The 24,289-nt window shown below is 43.2% G+C and overlaps 1 protein-coding gene across 1 annotated transcript in view; it reads left to right on the forward strand.

The window, feature by feature from the left end:
* The window catches only part of LOC122646567 (protein root UVB sensitive 1, chloroplastic), a 112,512-nt gene extending 90,219 nt beyond the window's left edge, over positions 1 to 22,293 (forward strand). The window contains exons 6-7 of the mRNA XM_043840144.1: positions 21,440 to 21,616; positions 21,961 to 22,293. Of these exons, the coding sequence (XP_043696079.1) occupies positions 21,440 to 21,616; positions 21,961 to 22,245 (462 nt within the window). The 3' untranslated portion in view covers positions 22,246 to 22,293. The remainder of the gene's footprint in view (positions 1 to 21,439; positions 21,617 to 21,960) is intronic.
* Positions 22,294 to 24,289: the final 1,996 nt, after the last annotated feature.

The following is a 24,289-nucleotide window of genomic DNA, read 5'->3' on the forward strand; positions in this document are numbered from 1 at the left end:
GTACCTTGGCCACGATAGGGACACTCCCCCTATCGTGGCACACTCAACATTGTACCCCACGGTACATTATTGTAATATTAACAACAATATTTGGAAGATTGTGGGGATGGCTAGGGTGAAGAATATGAGAATCTCTATTTCAACCTAAACTTAAGAAGGGGAAAAAGCTATTTTTAAGATAGCTAAGATAAGAGAAAGTAAGAGTAGAGATTTCGATTAGGTGAGGTGTATCAACAATAATGAGGGAAGAGTGTTGGTAAGGGATGAGGACATTGTAAAGAGATGGGATGAGTATATTTGTGACCTACTAAACGGAGATAGGTCGAGTTGAAACGAGCCGGATGCCTATATTATTCAACAAGACACCACAAGGCATAGAGATGTACGAAAGATTATTGTGGTAGAAGTTAAAGAAGCCTTAAGAAAGATGAAAGCAGGTGAGACACAAGGGCCAGATGAGATGCCAATAGAAGTTTGGAAAACCCTAGGAGATTGTGAGGTTTATTGGTTAACCAAGCTGTTTAATAGGATTATGAACACAAGGAAGATGCCAGATGATTGGAGGGGAAGCATTGTAGTCCCGGTCTACAAAAATAAAGGTGACATTCAAAGCTGCAATAACTATAGAAGCATATAGTTAATGAGTCACACTATGAAACTTTGGGAGAAGGTTATGGAAGCCCGTTTGAGAAGAGAGACTCATATCGGTGAACCAATTTGGCTTTATGCCAGGTAGATCCACGACAGAAGCTATCTACTTATTAAGGAGGCTCATCAAAAGATATAGAGATAGCAAGAAGGATCTCCATATGGTCTTTATTGACCTGGAAAAAGCGTATGATAGAATTCTTAGAGATTTAATTTGGAATGTCCTAGTGAAGAGAGGGGTGTCGAGTATTTATATGGATGTAATTAAAGATATGTATGAGGGAGTGGTGACTAGTGTGAAATCTATGGGAGGTTAGGGCAAGGAATTCCCAATTATGATTAGGCTACATCATGGATCAGCCTTAAGCCCTTACCTATTTGCGCTTATCATGGACGACCTAACCAAGAGCATCCAAGACGAGGTCCCGTGGTGTATGCTCTTCGTCGATGATATAGTTTTGGTGGATGTGACTAAAGCAGGGATTAGCGCTAAGTTAGAGCTTTGGAGATCTACCTTGGAAAGAAGAGGTTTTAAGATTAGTAGAACGAAGATGGAGTGCATTATGTGTAATTTTAGTCATTCTATGATGGATACTGACATGGTGCGAATAGGGGAAAGAGAATTACTGCAAGTATACTATTTCAAATATTTGGGATCAATCATAAATAAAGGAGGTAACATAGAGGATGATGTTTCATGGTTGAAGTGGAGAAGTGCGTCTGGAGTGTTGTGTGACTGACGTATTCCTTTAAAGCTTAAAGGAAAGTTCTATAGGACTGTTGTACGACTGGTTATGATGTATGGGGCAGAATGCTGAGTAATTAAGAAGTTTCATATTGAAAAGCTTTGTGTAGCAGAGATGAGGATGTTAAGATGGATGTGCGGAAAAATTAGGAAAGATATAGTAAGGAATGAGCATATTAGAACTGACTTAGGCATTGCGCTAATCAATGACTAGCTCCGGGAAAGTCGTTTGAGGTGTGTGTGTGTGTGTAATATATATATATATATATATGGTAAAGCATGATGAATATCCTCATATGAGATCCCAAACAGAGTGTATGCTGAGGGATCCAGATCTCAAAGATATGATTACTGGGATTAACAATAGGACACACCTATATGTGTAAATTCTCTCCCAATCCCTTGACAAGATGCTAGGGAGTTTGCACTTCTAGGTTTCCAGAAAATGAGGTTTTCTTCTGGTTACATAGTGCTTTTGTCCCTTGAATCAGATTTGCTAGCTTTGATGGAATGTCAGAATATTTGGGCTTCCACCTTTACCCCAAATCCGAACCCCTGCAATGAAAGTTAAAGTCCAAGGCTGTATGGACTAAAGCAGTGTTACTCTCCCCTTGTGATGGAGCTTACAAAATCTAACAGTACATTTTCATTATGATCCTAAACATTCATCTAGTATTAGATGGTCTCATGGCCTTGGATTATCCAAACTACTTCCATCCAAATTTTCATTCAACTATTTAATTTGGTGGAGCCCTTCATTCATGTCTGATTTCGTCTTGGTAAGGATTGGATTTCACCATCTGGCCCCATTCCCTCGCCACATGGTAAAATGGAGCAGCTCTAAACACGTCTTGATTGGAGATCCAATTTGCTGTCCTTACCTTTAGTCTCGGAAGCCTTACTTGCAGATTTCATCTCTTCCCTAAATATGCAGTTATTTCTTTCCTCCCAAATACTCCATATGATCTCCATGATACCTCCACAAGATCTACCATGTTCAACAAAAGGGAATGGGAATAGAATCCAGAAACCAGCCACGTTTGAAATGTCTGTAGAGTCCAGAAGGTACAAAACCAAGCAACCCTAGGAAATGGTGCTTTACTTTGTAAAAGCAGAATGACTAAACATGTGACTTATGGGTTCCTCATCCTTTAGGAACATAGCTGTCAAGGTGTCGCCTAGACGTCCAGGTGTGCTGTTGCCTTAGTGGTTGCAGGAAAAGCAACCGCCTTGGTCACCTAGGCATTGTGATGTAGAGCTTAAACAATACCAGCATAGGAGAAAGAATGGTTCATTTACTTTATCGATAATTGCACTCATCTGACCTGGGTTGGTCTCCTTCGTACCAAAACGGAGGCCTTTACTTGCTTCCGTTCATTTCATGCAATGATCCGAACTCAATTCAATGCCCAGGTTCAAATTCTTCTAAGTGATAATGGACAAAATATATCGACGATTCCTTCCATCGTTATCTTGATGAGCACGGTATCATGGCTCAAACCTCTTGTGTTAGTACCTCAAAATAGAATGGTATTTCAGAGCAGAAGAATCACCATCTTTTTAAGGTTACCCGCCCCCTTTTATTCTCCATGAATGTTCCTAAATTCTATTGGGGGGGGGGGGGGGGGGACGTTGTCCTCACTACAACCTACCTGGTTAATAGAGTCACATCTAGTGTTCTTAGGTTTAAAACCCATGTTAGCCTTCTTCCGGATCCTGTCCCTTGCCTCCCACCATCCTCCAAAGGTGTTTGGTTGTATTTTTTGGCTCACAACTATACCTCGTCCAAGTCTAAACTCGATCCACGGGCTCTTCATTGTATCTTTTTTGGCTAATCTACCTCTCAGAAAGGGTACAGGTGCTATCACCCTCATTCCTGCTGGCTCCTCGTTCCATTTTTTGTCACTTTCCATCAATGTTTAAAAACAAGTTTTGTTTTGGTATTTCGGGCTGACCAAAATATTCGACATTTCGGTCGAAATATTGTATTTTTTCTGCATGATTTCAGTAGGTCATTTCAGTGGGTTTTAGGCTAAGTTAAACACATGTAAATGTTCAAATTGCAAAAATAGTCACCCAAACTGGTGTTTTGGATTTGCACCATTGATTGGCAGTATACGGTCGAATCCTAATGTATAACTTAGTTAATTACACACACATTGTTTAAGACTTTAAGTACTAGAGGACATAATAAATTAATAATTAATAAGCAATTTAAACAAGTAAATTCACTTGGAAACATAAAGTGAATGACTAATAATTTAAGTCATAATATTAAGTACAATAAGTCAATAACAACTTAACAAGATGCTATCAATATCCCAAATTCCCAATACAAATCAAGTAGTCATAAAGTAACTCAAATGTTTACTAATAATAATTACTCCGCCGTCCAGAATCGACCCCACTCATAGTCCGATGGAACCGACATGCAGTGTTCTCCAACTGTAGGACATATGAATGCCACGTCATAGTCTAGGAGAAGAAACAAGTGTAGTCATCTACAGTTGCCATGTAAATTGTATCATCAACATGTTGAAGGTAACCTATCTTAGGATATGGGTCACCAAACTGTAAAGAACTACCCAATAATCCACTGTGATATGACGCCTCTGGGACCATGTATGGATACGGCTGGTGGATTGGGAAAGAAGAGATGTTATCCACATAAGACGATCCACTGCATCCCTGTGAGTGTGAGTTGTACTCAAAACTGGGAATGGATGGAAAAGATATATGCTTCCCCCCCCCCCCTAAAGTAAACTACCCTTGGCCATATGGATGTGAATGAGATGAATTGTACTTTGATTATGCTGGAGATGGACTGTTATCTACCTAAAAAAGATGGGGCACGAAAATGCCCACTCGATCTGCTGTCCCTGTTGCCAATACTCAATCCACCAACAGAGCCAGATAAGGTATCAATGTCCATACGATCAGCCTACCTACTAGTACCAGGAGGACGGGACTGGCCACGACGCTTTCTCGAGTAGATCGAGGTGGCTGGTAGGGCAGGTGTGGGGGCACTTGCACCATGGTCTGTGTCATGTATGGCATGATCAAACTGTGTTTCTCCGATGAATCGGACCGGCTCTTGCTGCTCTTCGGCTTCTGGTGTCTGACATATATTAATTTCATCACAAACAAACATGTATTGATCATGTATTTTTCAAAAAAACATTTTTGGAGAAAATGGTTTTATCTAAAATAGTGGGAAGGCTTCACAAATGTGCTAAGAAGGTGCTTCCAGCATTGATGCGGCAAAGATTCGAAGAACAAACCAAAAATCACCAACAATGAGTGAAAAATGAGCAAATTGCACCAAAAACTTGAAAAATACCACTCTTGTGAGCTCTCGGTCGAGAGTCACGAGACAGTGTCTATTTATAAGGGACAATTTGTAACCAAGGCTCGATATCTCGCGAGATGACCGAAATTTCGATCGAAACTTTGTATTTTTTTGTATTGAAGTAGCATTTCGTTTCGTACAGATCGAGATACTCGAAATTCTCGAGATCTCGACCGAAATTTCACTAGTTTTTGTACTATGCTTTCCATGAATATGAGCCCTATTTCTTGTCCTCTCTTCAAGGGGAGAGTGTTGTGACAAAGATTTGGTCTAGTCTTTTGGTAATTGATATAGTTCATATTGAGGGGGGGAGAGGACTGCCATTGATGGTATCAAGCCTATTGCCTCAATAATTGACCAAATAGAACTTGCTCACTTACTCGTGGCAGAAGATTCCGACAAAGCAGGCCACTCCTGAATACCATTCCAATCTACATCCCCTGATGCAGCTCCTTCAGCCCATTCCGCCCAGGTGTTTGGTAATGAGATTCATTCCATTGATGATAGTGATGTCTCTATTGTTGTTAGGAAAGGAGTTAGAGTTTGTACTCAACATCATATTTCTAACTTTGTTTCTTATGAGTCACTATTCCCATCCTATCATGCCTTTATTTCGTCTTTGTCCTCTGTATCTATTTTGCAAGGTTGGAAAGAGGCTATCTTGAATCCTAAGTGGAAGGAAATTATGGTAGATGAAATACAAGCTCTGGGAAAAAATGACACTTGGGAGCTTGTTCTCTTTCAACAGGGAAGAGACCAGTGGAATGTAAATGGGTGTTCACTGTGAAGCAAAAGGCAAATAGAATGATTGAGAGGTACAAACCCAGTTGGTTGCAAAGGGCTTCACTCAGACCTATGGGATTGACTATCAGGATACATTTGGTCCCGTAGCTAAGATGAACTCTGTTTGAGCATTACTATCATGTCCTGCCAATCTTGGATGGGGCCTATAACAGCTGGATGAGAAAAATGCTTTCCTCCATGGAGATCTCAAGGAGAAAGTGTACATGGATATTCCTCCAGGCCTCGCCTCCCCCATCTACAACTGCAAAGGTGTGCAAGTTAAGGAAATTCCTACATGGCCTCAAATAGTCGCCACGGGCTTGCTTTGGCCGGTTCTTGAAGGCCATGTTGAAGTTTGGATACAGATAGAGTCATGCTGATCACACTTTGTTCGTAAAGCAAGAGGATGTAAGGTTACTTCCCTTATTGCATACGTTGATGCTATAGTAGTTTCAGGCATAGTTGGTAAATACACGTATCCGAACGTATGAATGAAAAAAACTCCATATTGCGTATAATACTTCAAAGTCGGCAAAATGCGCGCATTTTAAGTGTCGACGTATGATACTCGAATGAAACGCGTATAATATGTTTACATATATATATTAAAAAAAAACTAAAAACTATCTTAACCGTTAAACCAATTCTAATACTAACCGTTAGATTAAAAAAAAGCCTAAAATCTACCACGTACAAAACCCTCGTCTCTTCTCCAGCGGAAAACCTAAGAACCTGCAGCGGCTGGTTCCCCTTCTCCATTCCTCTCTGTCTCTTCTTCTTCTTCTTGCGTTCTACCGGCGATTGCAGCGGTGCTTCTTGCGTTCGTCAAGTCAGCGATTGCAGCGGCAATTCCTTAAGGTATTTTCCTGATTAGCTCGTAGTGTTTTAGAACCTTTGTCTTTTGATTTAGTTTTTTAAGATTTAATTTATTCTCTTCTCTTCTCTTCTATTCTCTAAGCTTCAGAAGAAGAAAAGGACTATTTGTTTTGCTTCGTTTTATTTTCAAACTTGTAGTTTTTGGTTTTTTGACTTGGTCAAAAGCTATTGTAGTCTAATAGATGGAGGAGAATTTTTTTTCTTGACCTTTTTTTTTTTTTTTTTAACCCGAACTTACCTGGGACTCGGGCCAGCCCCAAAATTTTATTGAATCATCAACAAATAAAGAATACAAGGGGGGACATTCCACCTTACCCCAAACCCACGAAACCAAACATTAGACTCTAAGGACCGGCCAGCCTCCCTATCCTCCCTGATTATCGCTTGGAAGGTTCCTGAGGGCAAATTCTCCTGCAGGAAAGTGACTGAAGACCCTGTCTCACAGGCCTGCTTGGCCAACCAATCAGCAGCCCTGTTGCTTTCTCTAAACACAAAATCCACTGTCGCCTGAGTAACTTGAATCAGCGCTAAAATCTCATTGAACCAATACCATCCTCCAAAGGCTGCACTTCCGTAGGATCACCATTCTCACTGTGTTGGCTAAATCTGAATTCACCACTACCTCCTTGAACCCCAGCTCCTGACACAATCTAAGACCATCTCTCAATGCTCGAAGCTCAGCTTGAGAGTTTGTGCACCATCCGTAGTGGTTAGAGAACGCTGCCAGGACAATTCTACCCGTGTTTTTGATCACTCCTCCTCCCCCCCCCCCTCTCCAGGGTTGCCTCGACACGCCCCATCCACATTCAGCTTAACTGAATGAAAAGGGGGACACCAGTAAACCGGGAGAGGGCGTGGAAATTTAGCCGGAACAGCCTCAAGCCCAAAACATTGCAAGATTAACCTGTCTCTAGCAGACTCCCCCTTCTTGACCTTCACCGGCATCGGGAGCTCTTTTACCCAGGCTTTAATGCGTTCCATAATCGTGACCGTCGTGCGCCTGTGTTCATCATGCCTCCTGTTATTTCTTTCCCTCCACAGCTCCCAAACAATCAAGGAAGGGAGCAAACCTGTAATAAATGCACTGAGGCAGCGTCTACTTGCCAATGCATGCCACTGGGATATCCGACTTCTAACATCTTGAGTAGGCAGCACCTCAATGTCAAGCAGCCGAGAGAAGAAGGCCCAAACCTTTATGGTAGTTCCACCTGAAATCAAACAGTGATCTGATGTCTCCATCCTAGGCTCACCACAGCAGAGACACTTGGAAGCCATCGGAATCCCTATCGACATTAAGGCATCATCGGTTGGGATTTTCTCATTCAACAATTGCCAAGTGAAGAAAACCACCTTCACCGGAAGGGATTGGTTCCAGATCCATCTCGCATATGGGATTGCAGGTGATACACTCCTTATTTCATTCCAGGCTGATTTAACTGAAAAGACACCATCACTAGCGAGAGTCTACACCAAAACATCCTCCCTAGCTGAAAGGCGAAAATCTCCTAAAGAAATGTCATTCCTGATGGTCATCTCATCGATCTGCCTCAGTAAGTCTTGCTTCCATGAGCCATCCTCCTCCAAAGCATCTTTAAGGCGCAGTTCCACATCAACCTGCAAGCTATTATCCACTGTATCAATCAACGGACCAGCCCCAAACTAGTTGTTCAGCCAGAAAAGGACTTCCCCCGACCCAAGAAGCCAACGAGATCTATCCATCAACAGCCCTTTGTAGGCCAAGGCATTCCTCCAAGATCTTGAACTAACCCCCTTCGGATCAACCAGAGAGATATGGAGGCCTTTAAAGAACTTGGCCCTAAAAAACTCACTCCAAATAGAGTGGTCTGTCAAGACCCTCCAAAGACCTTTGAGCTTCAGCGCCATCCCCACATCCTCCAGCATCCTTACTCCAAGGCCTCCCTCAACCACAGCCCTACACACCTTCTGCCAGCTGACCCAGTGCTTCCGCCTTCCCCACTCCGTGCTACCCTAAAGGAAGTCTGCAAAGATGCCATAAATTTTCCGCAACACAGCCTTGGGGGGTTCCATCGTGGCCAAAACATGGATAGGAATAGAGGAGAGGGCAAGCTTCAAGAGGGTGAGCCGACCCCCGGCTAATAGCAGCTTCCCCTTCCACCCTGCCACCCTACTGTCGATCCTGTCAACCAACTTATCAAAGAAATTAATCTTCAACCTTCCACAGTAGAGAGGAGCCCCAAGATAGGTGATAGGCAATGTCTTCTGCAGGAATCCCGAGATCGAAGCCACCATTCTGGTTTGAGTCTGCGTAGCTCTGGCTCCCACCACGAAACAACTCTTCTGTTTATTGACCAGCTGACCCAAGAACCCCTCATATCTGCCAAGAAATCCCATAATCTGCTTTAACGAGTTTTTCAACCCCTATCGTGTCATCTGTAAAGAGGCTATGGGAAATCCCAGGACATCCTCTAGGGAGTCTAAAATAAGAAGCATGCCCCTCAGTGAACAACACCTTCAGACCTCTACTTAACACCTCCTCTGCCAATATAAACAGAGCCGGAGCAAGCGGGTCCCCTTGACGCACACCTCTGGAAGACTTGAAAAAGCCTGATTGTCTGCCTCCAAGAACAACAGAGAACCAGCAGTTCTCAACTGTCTTCTTGATCAGGGCGATCCAGCTGCCACCAAACCCAAATTTTGCAAGGACCTTCCATAAAAAAGTCCACTCCAGCCGGTCATACGCCTTGGCTATGTCAAGCTTGAGAATCACATTACCACCCTTAGTTCTCCTATTCAGCTCCTGGGACACTTCCTGCACAATGGAAATGTTATCATGGATACACCTTCCCTGGACGAATGCCCCCTGCTCCTCCGCCACCAACGGAGGCAGAATCCTTGCCAGCCTGGTGGAAATGAGCTTAGCAATAATCTTATATGAAAAGTTGCACAGGCTGATGGGTCTCATGTCTACCATCACCTGCGGATCATCTTTCTTCGGAATCAACACCAAGTTGGCAGAAGTAAAGCTTCTAGGCAAGTCCCTCCTTCAAAGAACTCCTTGACCGCAACCCACACATCATTACCCACCACCTCCCAACAAGAAGTAAAGAAGTGCCCCGTGAAGCCGTCTAGGCCTGGCGCACTGTCACAGGATAAAGCCAAGACCGCCCCTTTCACCTCCTCCACTGAGGGAGCCTCCACCAGTAAGGCATTATCTGCATCAGACACTAGCGAAGGGATTAAAGAAAGAAGGTCCTCGTCCACCACACTGCCCTGAGAGGTAAAGATCTCTGAAAAGTGGTGCATTGCCTCCTCTTGCACCCCCTCCATACTAGAAATCCACTCTCCATCAGCACCTCTAATCTTCTGCACACCTGTCAGCCTCCTCCTGACATTGACCGTGGCATGAAAGAACTTCGTGTTCCGATCCCCCTCCTGCAGCCAAGTGACCCTAGATTTCTGCCTCCAAAAAATCTCCTCCTGCAATAAAACCTCCTGCAGAGCTGCCTTGGCTGCCCCCAGCGTATCTCTAGAGGTGTCATCAGCCCTCAAATCAAACTCCGTTTCCGCCCTACAAACAACATCCTCTGCATCCCTAACTCGTTGATGTATGTTTCCAAGCACCTCCTTATTCCAACTACGAAGGGCTATGCGAAGCCTCTTGAGCTTCAAATACAAAACCCCCAGAGGCGAGGCCACCACCGGCCCATCCCACTGACCCTTGACAAAATCATGGAAACCTGGGTGACTGAGCCACATCTGCTGAAATTTAAAACCAGCCCCGGTGCGGGGGGAGTCCACCCAAAAGAGAGGCCAATCGGAGCATGATCAGAGTAGGTCCTGCTGAAATGAGTCACCGACCACCTGCTAAAAGAATTCGCCCAATTCGCATTCACAAGAAACCTGTCCAGCCTAGCCAAGACCCTACTTGCACCTGCCTGGTTATTGGACCAGGTGAACATACTACCACTGTAGCCGGCATCAATAAGAGCTGCTCTATTACAGAAACTACCAAACTCCTCCATAGATAAGGAGCACACTGGTCTGCTGCCCACTTTCTCCATCGCAGACGCTACCACGTTGAAATCCCCCCCAACCGCCCATGGTAAAGTGACCGAAAGAGAAAAGGCTTCCAGCCTCTCCCATAGTTCCCTTCTCTCCACCCTAGAGCATAAACCATGAACAAAGGTAAGGACATAGGAGCCTGTCCCACCCCCTCCACATTCAACCGTGATGTACTACCCGTGCTCCTCAACCACCCTAACTTGCACTGACGACCTCCAGAAAATCCATAACCTGTCCGTCGTGTGGACTGAATCCATCCCTATCCATCTCCTCACTAAGCATGACTTGGCAACCTGAGCTTTAGGTTCAGCTATCGCAACCATCTCTACCTTATGCAAGCTTACAAGAGCTTTTAAACGCCTGCAAATGGGCTTGTTTCCAACCCCGTGCGCATTCCAAAAGATGCAACTCATTGAACAGAGTCTAAAGAGGCAATTGCCGACCTCATCGATCTCGTTACACGCCTCTGGGCCCCTTCGAGTGCCCTCCTTCCCGTCCTGGCCTTCCTGATCTTCTTCCTCTTGTACACCAAGGCTGCATTCAAACAAACAGCTCGCTGTTGCAATCGCCTTCCCGCACCGCGGCCCACCAGAGCAGACTCAGGCTCTGCCCCTGGAGGCCTCTCCCATCCAAACGAAGCCCCCTCACGAATCTCTGGCAGCCTCTCAACCAACCTGTTCACCCTATCCGGCAGTGTGGCCTTAAAGGCCCTCAGACTATCCATCAGCACCTCACGGCTTGTCTCGTCCTGCCCTGGAGCCAGCCCCTGCCCATCATCCCTCGACCCTGCCGGAGCCACTCCCTTCTCGAAAAAAGGCTCAGTGTCTTCACAAAGAGATGACGAAAGCTGTCTGTTCCCTGCTCCCACCGAATTACAAGACTCTTCCGGGGACTCCAAAACCACAGTTCGCTCCCTTTCAGCTTCACGTGTCTGATCCCTATCGGCTTCAAGAGTCAAATCTGGAAGCTCCCCTTCCTCTGCAACGCAAGGAATGATCCCCTCCTCTGCCTCGATAGCACCTCCAGCGCTGGGAGCTACAGCCAAAGCATTGCAGCCCTCCGCCAGTTCCTCCCTGGCCTGCCGCCTAACCTGCTTCCAACGGCCACTCCTCCGCCGAGGTAACCCCGTGAGTCCCTGGGCATCAGCCTCCCTAATCTCTCTACCCCTCCCTGTCGAGGTACCCTCACCTCGTGGAATAAAGACCCCATCGGTAGACCTTCTGTCCTCCACCAAATCAGTCGCAGCCACCTCTGCAGCGTTATGCACCACCGCTGCAACCTCAGTTCGAACCCCTGCAGGTCTCTGCCTCTGGACTTTCCGGCAAACATCTTTCACATGTCCAATCTTCGAGCACACAGAGCAGTATGAAGGGAGCCTCTCATACACCACCGCCTGGAAGAAACCACTCGCACCACACCCAACCCAAACCTTCTCAGGAGGAGGGTCTCGCAGGTCCAATTCCACACACACACGAGGTGCCACCGTGCGTGTGCAACTCGTTGTGGCTCCATCCACCTTCAGCACCTTGCCAACAGCCCCTGCAATAGATTTCAAGAAGTTCCCCTGATACAAATTCACAGGCAGCCCCGGCAGCGAGATCCACACTGGCGCCAATGGAGACTCCCAACCCAAGACAAAAGCCGCAGTCCACTTCATAAAACGGAAATGAAACCCCTAAATATGCAACTGTTCCTTCATCCAAACCTTTACAAAATCAGCTTGAGCCGCGAACCGCAGAAGAACATGGCGTGGGTCGAGCGTCGAAACCACAAAATCCCCCTGCAGGTGCAACGCCTTGCGAATGGACTCCTTGATCATGAACAGAGAGGGTTTCCCATAGCTGCACTTGGCAACCAGGGAAGTCGCGAACGCCATCTCCGAGAGATTCAACTCCTCCGTTGAGAAGAAGACAGCAGGGCTTCCATAAAACAACGAAGGCTTTTTAATCTCGACTGAGACAGGTGGCAGCGAAATCGACCTGGTAACCACAGCAGCAAATGAAGCAGCCCCACCATGACCCACTCCAAGCCGAGGTGGAGGATCAGGGGGCCGATCCTCCCTAGGAGGAGCCGCCATGCCCAAAACCCACGTGAACACCAAAACCCTTAACCTGCGCCACCCGTCCCACTTTTCTAGGAGACTCCTGAATTTTTTTCTTGACTTATTTTTTCATTTATTTTTATTTGTTATAGACAATATTTTCTACACTTCATGATCACACGGTGTGATTCACACCACAGCCCTTTTCAAATTTCCAATCTAAAAGAGTAAATTAAGAAATGGGAAAAAAAAAAAACATAACTGTTTCATGTCTGTGTTTCTGTGCTTATAACATGAAACTAATAAGATGGTGATAGTGATGGTGGTGTCTCTATAGAAACGGTAACGGTGGTTCATGACCTATTGTTTCTTCAGACAACCATCACTTTTCCGTACTTGGGGGTTGTTTGCCCACCTCATCCTCTTTCTTTTTCCTCTTCATTTTTATAAAAGTTCTTAATTGTAAGTAGTAAATTTTATTAGTTTTTGGGTGATTTGTTAGTAACCATCTATCTCCCTTTACCTCATACCCATTTAGCCATTTCTTCCTTCCTTTCACACGGGACCTCTCCTTAGCTCTCCTTCCATTTGTCATTGGTTGCCAACCAACAGCTCCCTCTCTCTTTCTCTCTCTCTCTCTCTCTCTCTCTCTCTAATCCCTATTGCTTTCAAACTATATATTTAGGCACATCAGTAAATGCTATTATTGTGTTTATTAGGTGTACAGGTCTGTTGCATAGTGAATATATGCAAGTATTTTTGCTCCCGGATTTTTACAGAACAGTCGTATTATACACGTATTAAACACGTACCGTATTATTGCCGTAGCGTATTATTACGCTGGATTTTTTGAAAAGTATTATTGCCGTATAGTCCGTTTGACTGCCATACGTATCCGTTCCCGTATTAATGTCGTTCCCGAACTTACTAACTATGGTTTCAGGCAGTTATAATGCAAAGATATCCAAGTTGAAATCTCAATTGGCTAAGGAGTTTGAGATCAAGGTTTTGGGTCTTCTCAGATACTTTCCTAGGAATAGAGGTAGCAGGATCCAGTAGGGGTATCTTTATTTCCCAGAGAAAATATGTTGTTGACCTTCTGATGTAGGACAATCTTGGACCGGGCCAACCTAACTAGTGTACTACATTGGACCAACCCAAACCTAGTTGAACCAGGTTCAGTTTGAGTGTTTGGATCTAGTCGGATTTTAGGAAGTTTATTTTATTTGGGAAATTATTATGTAATCTTTTATTTTAAGGTAGTCATTAGACATATAGGGAAATTTCCAAGTTGAGTTTTATGGGTTTCTATTTTAGTTAGTCTGGTTTTAGTAAGTAATTAGTAGTCTTTATTTTTGGGTTTTATAAATAGATGTAATCCCCCCCCCCCCCATCATAATGATATGCAAGAATGAATTGAAAACAAAGTGAGTTTGTGCGTGTGCACACCCCCCTCCTTCTTTGTGCGTGGGCTAACCCCCCACTTCTTCTCTGTGCGTGGGCACACCTCCCCCCTTCTTCTTCTCACGGCTTCTTCTCCCCCCCCCCCCTCCCATCCATCTGATTTCTTTCAGATTTCCCCCCTCCTATTCTGTCCCGCATTATCTGGTATCACAGCCCAAACCTGGGTGAATCTCTCCCCCTCTCTCTCTTGCTCCCTCTGATTCTTCTTTCCTCAGTCTCACTTTTCCCCATTCTATTCCTCGTCCTTCCCTTTTCTATTTCCTCTTTGCTACAGTTGTGACCGAACTTAAACAGAAACCATACCACCAAGCCCAACCCCATCTCATCTCTTCCCCATAACAACTTCCGCTGAATCCCCAACCCATCCTTCCATTTCCCATCTGTGACCGACAAAAAAAAAAAAATGAGTCATCTCTATACACAGAGGTCCAATCGAAAACCCAGACCCCAATCCCATCCCTTTCGATCCCCTGAACATAATCCCCAACCCACCATCACCCACCTTCTTGATTCCGCCAGAACCAGAAGAAGGAAAAAAAAAAAAAGCCTTGAATCCCATCGTTTCTTTTCCCCCTTTCTGGAAACCATTCGAACCACCCCTTCTCATTTTTTTTTTTTTTTTCCAGCACCAACCCCACCGTCTTCCTTTTCCCTCTTCAGGTTCCACCGAGAAAAAAAACAAGAAAGGAAAAAAGTTTCAGAGAGAGAGAGAGAGAATCGCTTCCCAGTTTTCTGTTTTGGGCATAAGTGAACAAGCAGAGTTTATCGAAACTCAATCATTACAGCTTCAATCAACACAAGAACTTGGGAGAAAGTAGGGCTGCTCTAGGTGAGCAAAGCCCTTGAATTTCTGGATCTAGACCTTCTCCGGCTGAGAGATATCGACTCGACACCAGATCTGGTTCTGCAACTTGTGCCAGATTTGATTGCAGCAGTGTACTTTGATATTCAGCTTCCTATTCAAAGATTGGAAGTTCGAGGTTACATAACTCTAGGCAAAAGCGGCCTCGTCTTGAAGTTTCTGGCCCATCCGAGACCGAACGAAGGAGTTCTCTCCTTCTGCTCCTGGATTTTCCGCCATGGATTTCAGCTAAGGAAGAGACGATTTCTCTTTTGTGTCTTCTTTTAATACATCACTTTCCAGTAATATCCCTCACCTACCCCCCATATTCCTGTTTGTCCTATTTTTGTTTTTAGTTCCAAGTCTACCCCCGCATCTCTCATGTGTCATCCAGAATTATAGTTGAATCTCCATATTACAAATCTGCCATCCATTTAGCAATTTCAGTTTAATTACAATTCTTCCACCGTCCTTATAAACTTCATTGGATTTACAATTGTGCTATCAATGTTCTCCAAACCACAACCCAACCGAATTCTTTTCGTTACAATCCACTAGCTGCTCTGTCCTATAACTGTGAAAGTGTTGCATCAAGTGTTTTCTCCTCATGGATTTGTTGAAAAGATCAAGATATTTCATCAGTCTGCTATTGCTTATGTCCAGTAACAGTCACTCCTAAATGTCGTTTCAGCAAGGAATATTCTTCAAGGCCGTATATTTATGATGATTGTTGTACACTGAACATCCAATTTTCATGCCTAAGTGAGGTACAATTGAACTACAATCGGTGAACGGGTTTCAAGAACACATCCGTGCCTTCAGCACTGAAAGATAGCAAAATTGTGATTGAGGCATCACCGACTGAATCACTTCCAGGAGATTCTATTGCACTGACAGAAAACCCTACTGAAGATGTCTCTGAAGAGCCAAAAGGCGAGCCACCATGGATAGACGTGATGGCTCGATAGTCGTTCAAGAAAAGGTGGAGCTGAACGATCCGATCAATATTCCAAACGTGGAACCAATCAATGGTCCGATTACAATGGCAAAACCCCGTGGTCACATTCCAATCAAAGTCATATCATTTGTTGACGATCATCGGGAGATTGTAACGGTTGATCGGGAAATGTGCGGGATCATCACCCCATCTAAGCTTTTGATCATGTATGCTGGTCAAGTGGTGCTGATCCTTTCCTTCTTTAAAACTCATGGGAGAGTTTTTCTTAACCACGGGAGAGTTGATGCAGGACGATCTTGGACCGAGCCGACCCAACTAGTGTACTACATTGGACCAACCCAAACCCAGTTGAACCAGGTCTAGTTTGAGTGTTTGGATCTAGTAGGATTTTAGGAAGTTTATTTTATTTGGGAAATTATTACATAATCTTTTATTTTAAGGTAGTCATTAGACATATAGGGCAATTTCCAATTTGAGTTTTATGGGTTTCTATTTTAGTTAGTCTGGTTTTAGTACTAATGTAGTTCTAGATAGGGTAAAGCCCTACTAGAAGCCAATTAAACCAGGACCAATAACAAGGAATTAAGGGGCTGTTGGTTCTGCAGTTTCAGTAGGACAGAATTGCAGTTTTAGGTGAAACTAAGGCTTAGGTTAGGATAATGTAAGGGGGGCTTAGGGGGTATGGCTAGGCAGGTTTATAGGACTCTAATAATGAAGGTATTATAGAGTTTTAAGTGTTTTGAAAATTCTGTAAAACTGGGCAGTAAGTCAGGATTGACTATGGGTTTTGGGGAAATTAATGAAGGATGAGGGGGTTAGGGTTTTGATGGACAAATATGGCTGAGCAGCAAGATCTAGAGTTTAATAGAATTAGGGTTTAATGGAATTCAAGCAAAAATAAAGGGGGATCAATTGGGGAAGGGAGTAGAGGATTAGAAGAAGAAATTAATGAACAAGTTGCAGCAGAAATCCACTAGCAGCAGCTTGGACAGAAGTGAAGGATAGAACCACCTTCGAATTGGGATCCTCCCGGTAGTTACGGCGCAAGGAGTCGATCAGATTCCACCAATCCCTTTCCACCTTGATAGAACCACAAGGTTGCACACTCACAAGGAGCACAGGAGCAGCAACAATGGCAGCCAACAAGCAAAATCTTTTTTCATTAATCAAATTCGTATCCAAGGCTTTGCTCCCTTACAACCTTATATAAAAGACTCAAAAATAGGCTTCTACTCTTAAAAAGAAAGGCCTAACCCAATCCTTAACCTATTAGGTAACTTAAACTGACTAGGAAACTAAAATACTAAAAGAAATTGACTCAAAACATGGCTGGACTTATAGAGTCCTAATCCAGCCCAACTTACATCACATGACCACTTAACCAAGTCACATGATCACTTAAATTGAACCAATTCAAACCGGTTCAATTAAAAAAACATAAAAATAAACTAAGTATTGGGCTAATCCCGTATGCAACCTATAAACCCCCTAATTTAGGCTCTTTAAAGTGGCCTATTACATAGAAAACCCTTGGGATCAAAGGCCATTCCAACCCTAGACTTATTTCTAAAGAAATAAGCCCATTTCGGTGATGAATCTGCATCAAGTACGTAATTAGTAGTCTTTATTTTTGGGTTTTATAAATAGATGTAATCCCCCCCCCCATCATAATGATATGCAAGAATGAATTGAAAACAAAGTGAGTTTGTCCGTGGGCACACCCCCCCTTCTTCTTTTTGCGTGGGCACACCTCCCCCCTTCTTCTTCTCACGGCTTCTCCCCCCCCCTCTGATTTCTTTCAGATTTCCCCCCTCCTATTCTGTCCCGCATTACCTTTTCAGTGAGACTGGTATGCTCGATGTAAACTTGTAGATTCCCCTATCGAGGTCAACCATCAATTATGCAGTAAAGGTGGTGATCCGATAGATGTCGGAAGGTTGATATACCTCTGTCATACCCAACCAGATAATGCCTATGTTGTAGGGGTGGTTAGCCGGTTTCTACATGATCCACATACTACACATCTTGAGGCCGTGTACTGTATTCTGAGATATTTGAAATCAGCTCCAGGAAAGGGCATTTTATTCTCTAACTATGGCAACTTGAAACTAGAAGCTTTTACAGATGCAGACTGGGCAGACTCTATAGATGATCGATGGTCTACTTCTGGATATTGTACTTTTCTTGGAGGGGATCTTATTACTTGGGGAAGCAAGAAGTAGCCAGTGTTATCCAGATCATAGTTAGTAAGTTTGTGTATTAATTGCCGTATCCGACCATATAATTCAATAACCTGACTCTTACCGTATTCTATGAGGTAGCTTAAATTTGTACGTGACTCTTAAGAACAGCCGTATTAATTGTCATATTAATGTTTTTTATTTAATTAAACAAAATAAAAAACTAAAACCTAAAACCCAAAAACCGGTGAGAAAACCCCCAACACCCGAAAACTCTCATTCTATTGCACCAAAAAAAAAAAAGAAGACTTGTTCTAGGCTTCTAGCAAACCATCTACTCTCAAGCACTCAGGTTCTAGTTCATATCCATCAATTCCAGGTATCTTTAATCCTTCTTTCTTTATCTCTCTCTCTCTCTCTCTATGTGTGTGTGTGTGTTTGAGTTGATAAGATTTATTTAGATCTGCAATTCTTCACAAACTAGGGGTTTTTTTATTTGTGTTAATTGTTTTCGATTCATGGTGCAGGGTAATTCCTTTCTTCTTTTTTTTCTTTTGCTTTGTTGCTTATGACCTTATTAGTCTATAATTTGCATGGACCCCATTTGTCTTCAGCCGGTTCCGCTGCTCAATTTTCTTAGAGAGTTCTTTGTGTTTTGCATGTAGTTGTTCTAAATAATGCCTTGGGTGGTTCTTTTTTTGTGATAAAGCAATGTCTTGGTATGTAATGGTCCATATGGGATCAAAGTCATGGTGGCCTTCCACTAGCTCCACAAATTAAATCTGTAGTCCTTTGGATCTCAAGAAAAGGATTTTACAATTAGGGTCTAGGGAGCAATGATAACAAAGCTTGTAAGAAAAGTAATCCCTCGATCCTACTAAATCTATATCCAAATTGGTATTTTTCTGTATTTTATTAGGGTAATAAAATTTTATGTTAATGTTTTCTTATTTTATTGATTATAAATGGTTGGGTGGTGCATTTGTTTAATAGTTTTGATGGCTAGTTGAGTGTTATTCTTAATGATTAGGTATCAATAGAATGAATCATCACAGTTTTTAAGGAAACTTTCGAGATTGTTTTTTTATTTGGATACCCGTATTTTTGCTCCTTTACTATTTCAGAGCAACCAGTATTAAAACACGTATTAACCACGGACCATATAATTGCCGTACACGTTTTATTGCACCGAATTTTTAAAACCAAACTATTGCCGTGTGGGCCAATTAATTGCCGTACGTGTTCGTTTCCGTATTATTGCCGTACCTAAACTTACTAACTATGATCCAGAAGGATTATAGATGTCAACATGGCTGGTTCTATCAAGTTGCTTTGGAAACTCCTAACCAACAAATCTAGTATTTAGACTTCCTGGGTGTATGTTGGTCGTAGAGACTCTATTTGGACTGTCAGCTCTACCCCTGACTCCTCCTGGATTTGGCGCAGAATTCTCCAGGTGAGGCATATAGCCAGGGGTGCTATATCTTGCAGGATTGATGATGGGTTGCAGACCTATCTTTGGCTTGACTATTGGCATCCTTCAGGTGTCCTTGCCTCCATTGTCAGCCCCCGTGTCATCTATGCATCCGGCTTGGACAGATTTGCCCCTGTGGCTTCCATCATCACCAGAGGCACTTGGTCCCCTCCCCCCTCCCCCTTCCCCCCCTCCCCTTGCTGATTTTTGGAGCTCCCTCCCCCCTATTCCCCCTGGTCACAGAGGCAAAGGTGACTCCATTTTGTGGCTTCCCTCCCCCTCCGGCATCTTCAGCTCCCACTCCGCTTGGGACATGGTTAGACATAGAGGGACCCCCTGTCCTTGGCATAAAGTGATTTGGTTCAAAGGGCACATCCCTCGCCAGAGCTTCACCGCTTGGCGTGCCCTAGCAAACTGCCTCCCCACCCGAGCCTTCCTCATCCATCGCCACATGCAAGTCTCCCCCAGCTGTTGTCTCTGTTGGAATGGGCACGAAGATGCAGACCATTTGTTCTTCACTTGCCCCTTTGCTGCCTCCATCAAGAATCAGGTCCTTCGTCATTGCTGGCCTGCTCGAAGAAGGCCTCTCCCCCTATCCAGGGAATGGGTTTGGATTGATATGACTTTTAGAGGGAATTCGATTTGTGACATGGTTGGCAAGTTTGCCTTTTGTGCTACTATCTCCCACATTTGGATGGAACGTAACCTTAGAAGATGGACTTCCAACTCCCGCTCTTTCGACAAGATTTGGAAGGCCATCTTCTTCGATGTTTCATCTAAAGCGAGTTCCCTTCCCTTGGGTAGTGTTACGGATACCCCAAGGAACAGGCTGATTGTTGTCTCCTACGGTCTCCCTACCTCCATTTTGCGCCCTAGCTAGTCTTTAGCTTCAGTTTTGTTGGCCCTAGGGCTTGTTTATTCCCCCTCCTTTCTTCGTAATTAAATTTTTATTCATCCACAAAAAAACTATGATCCAGATCTAGTGCAGTGGTGGAATACCGAGCAATGTCTCAAGGTGTTTGTGAGCTTATATGGCCACAGTGTTACTTGGTGACCTTGGGGTGATACATAGAGAGCCTATTAGGCTCTACTGTGATAACAAAACTGCAATCATCGCGGTACATCTCATAACCCAGTGCAGCGTGTTAGGACCAAGCATATGGAGATTGACACACTTCATCAAAGAGAAGCTTGACCAAGGTTCAATTTGTATTCTGTTTATCACATCCGAAAATCAGTTAACCGATGTATTTAAGAAGGGTTTAAATTGCAAGTTATTTCATCCTATTGTGTGCAAGTTGGGCATGAGAGATACTAATGCACTAACTTGAGGGGAGTGTTAAGGATAAGGATTATAGCTCATGTACAGCCTAGCCTTGTACTCCATACCATGTATGGAGTTATACTACATTCCAATTTTATGCCTTTATTTTCCCAATCTTCTCTACAAATAAGAAAGGTCTCTGTCATACAAAGACAAGCCAAGTCATTCTCTAATCTTCTCTCTCAACTAGATATAATAGACTGGTAAACTCTGCATAACTGACAGAAGCAGATTAACCCTATGCCTTGCAGATATATAATTTTTCCTGCAACCTTTTACTCAACCTTTGAAGCATTGGTTCCCAGAATGGTTCAGACTTCAGACCTTGAATTTATCCTGAGAGGCAAGACCAAGTATTTGAAAGGCCACTCCTCTTTCTCCCAGCCAAGAACCTTAGCAAACTTATCCGAATTCTTGTTAGATAAATTTGATATGGCTACCCATGCATGCTATTGTTACGCCTGATACTGTGCCTATATTCTGGATAAATTTCAACAATTATTGATTCTTTCATGTCTGAACTACAATGGTCCTTTTCTTTGCATAAAGTTTAATGACAATCAGTGATGAACCTAATAATTTTGAATCTTGCTATGTAAAATGTCATTTACTTATTTTCACAAGCCCGGTCAGGGAGCGGTATGAGGCAGGCAGCAGGCAAATAGAAAAGTTTCTCATTCCATTCTGATTTTCATGTATCACTCCTCATCAGGCACAATCACAAGTACTCTCAGTAGAAGCCAAAGATGCAGCAGCTCAAATTGAGTGCCGTCTGCAGCTTGGATTCAAACTTAGTGAAGTTATCAACAGCAAGGAGGATGCACTGGCCTTGTTTGATCTGTACAAAAACGATGGCTATATGTTGGCAGAGCACAATGGCAGATTCTGTGTAAGTAAAACCACCAACAATTCTGAAAAAACCAAGAAAATAGAAGGTGGGGAGGGGGGGGGGGAAGGAAAAGAAAAGGCAAAGTGGCTTCTGTCTTTGTTTTTCTTATCTTTTTTTTTATGGGAAAGGCGTACACTGTGCCTCCTTACATTCATTATTATATTAATTGTTTTAAGGAGAGAGGAACATTAATTTGAAAAAACAATGTGAGAGGGAGTAGTATACCTTGTTTGCTCAGAGAGCCCTCTCCCTTCTTTATATTGTTTGTTTACTACAAATTTGTCTTTTGCTTCTCTGGAACTCCAACAGACGTCTTACTGCATCTTGGAATATGTCCTGGTCAGGTAATACTTAGAGAGGATTCATCACCGCAAGACATGCTGAAGTCACTGTTCCATGTCAATTATCTATACTGGCTGGAGAAGAACATGGGAATTGAGTCAGGAAGCGTTGCCAATGACTGTAGGTTTGGAGGAAGGCTTCAAATATCTTTGGATTATGTGCAGAGGGAATTCAACCATGTCAAACATGATGGGCAATTGGCTGGATGGGTCACCGACGGGCTCATTGCAAGGCCATTAGCAAATAGAATTCGCCCATCCTATGCCCCCTCTGCTGAAATAAGTTGATTGATTTAAGCTGTGTTTCTGAATCAATCACTTTCAGTATTATTCCATGTCGTTTCTGTCGTTCCTCTCCTGCCATCCCTCTCACTTGTTAGTAGGGCCTAGTTGAATTTAAATGGGCAACATGTTTGGCACGCTTTGTTGCATGCATTTTCTATACGATATCTTTACAGATGAAGAAGAAACCATGGGTAATGCTGAAAAAGGCAGGCCACTTGCTCAAAGATGGTAGTTTCACAGCCGCTTCAAATCAGTTTCTCCAGTTGATTACTGGCCTGGTGTTTGCCATTGTAAGTCTTAGGACTTCAGACTAGAAAGGCAGGATATTATGACCATAGCATTCGAACTTTCCCTCCATCATGATGACCTGGGCAACCAATTGATGAATTTGGATCAGATGTGCGTGGAGGTAGCGATGAGAAATTGAGGATTTTTAAGTTGAGACTTATCCACATTTAGTTGGGGTAAGAGTAGTTGTTGAGTTGTACGGGATAACTGGGAGCTGTGCTATATTTGCATTTCATTGTAAAATGTGCATTATATTGTTCTTTTGACGTCTTAAAATAACAGTTTTTTTTTAAACCAAGAAATCAAGTTTCACAATTAGACTGAACTTCTACTTCTTCCCATCCTTTGGCGCTTTGTAGTCCTTGATAAAGATCCTTGTCTTCTGACTTCTGTGAACATCCCGCAATGCCATGATTCATAGAAACCTCAAGAAAACTAGGATTATGGAATAAAGTCAATGCCCATCCTGCATCCCGTCAATGGATCTAGAATACCATCTCAGATAATCATTGGTCAATCCCTTTTGAAGTCTCTGATACTCAATTAGAGTAATGCAAGGCTCCTCATTGAATAGAGACACCCTCAATTCTAGGAACAATATTAGAATAAAAAGAGTCGGAAGAAAAATATGTTGAATCACTGAAGAAGGGTCAGGCTTGGATCCAGAGAACACAGTTCTATTATGGGTCAACCCAATAAATATAAGAAGTGATAGCTACCACTGATACGATCATCTTGCACTCAACTTTAGACAGAAGAGTTGAAGGTAATGGATTTAGCCAGATGCATCATAAGAGCCTGAAAGTACTCCGTTCGCAAACCCAAAGGTCTTGCAACCCAAAGATGTTTAACGAAAAAAGAAACAAATGCGAATCAGTCTCAACCACTTTTACACAAAAAAAAAAATACCACACACACACAAGAAGAGAATATCAACCTGCAAATGGAGATACAATTTAGTCTTGGCTGAAACTCCGCCCAATAATGTGTACAAACTTGGATGGATCTTTAGAGACCAAACCGTTTTCCAAACATAAGAAATATCAGAGACGATAGGAAGTATGGGTCAGTGTTCTTTGTGGTGGAGCATGGACCCTTTGCGTGCACGGAGCTAGTGAGACTGCGAGTTGGCATCATGGGGGTGAGCAGTCATTTCACTCCCCCTCTTTATCTGGGCGTGGGCGGTACACTTCTTCACACAGAATTTTTTTCCTAAAAGTATATACATGATTTTTAATAAACAGATTAGCCCCTATTTTTGTTGAAAAATTTCCATCCCTTGTGAAAGGACAAATCCAGAAATAGGAAAAGGAATTACTACTCAAGAAATTTTTTAAATTGCATTAATAACATGAGAAGGAAAAATAGAGTTAATCAAAGGCACATTCCAACTACCATTAATAATTACAACACTAATTTTAAAGAGAAGGAATTGGGCTCACAGAATTAGGAATCGAAAAATTCAGGTATCCAAGGATCATTATGGATAGAAATATCCTTCCCATCCCTAACATGCCAACACCCCATAGAGTGGAAATAATGTAAAAAAAAATATTAACAATACGATTTCGTATGGGAGACCTGTAGGTAAAACTACGGTCCAGGAATCAAACCATGGTTCCCTAGGGAAACCAATTAACTGAAAATTAGGGTTTTGCACACCCTCGGTTATCCCATGGTGTCCCATGGGTGCCCCATTTTAATTTTAAGGTTTCCCATGGATGCCCATGGAAACCCTGGTGCATCTCTGTCAGTGTCT

The sequence above is a fragment of the Telopea speciosissima genome, chromosome 11, assembly GCF_018873765.1.
Source record: "Telopea speciosissima isolate NSW1024214 ecotype Mountain lineage chromosome 11, Tspe_v1, whole genome shotgun sequence".
Lineage (NCBI taxonomy): Eukaryota > Viridiplantae > Streptophyta > Magnoliopsida > Proteales > Proteaceae > Telopea > Telopea speciosissima.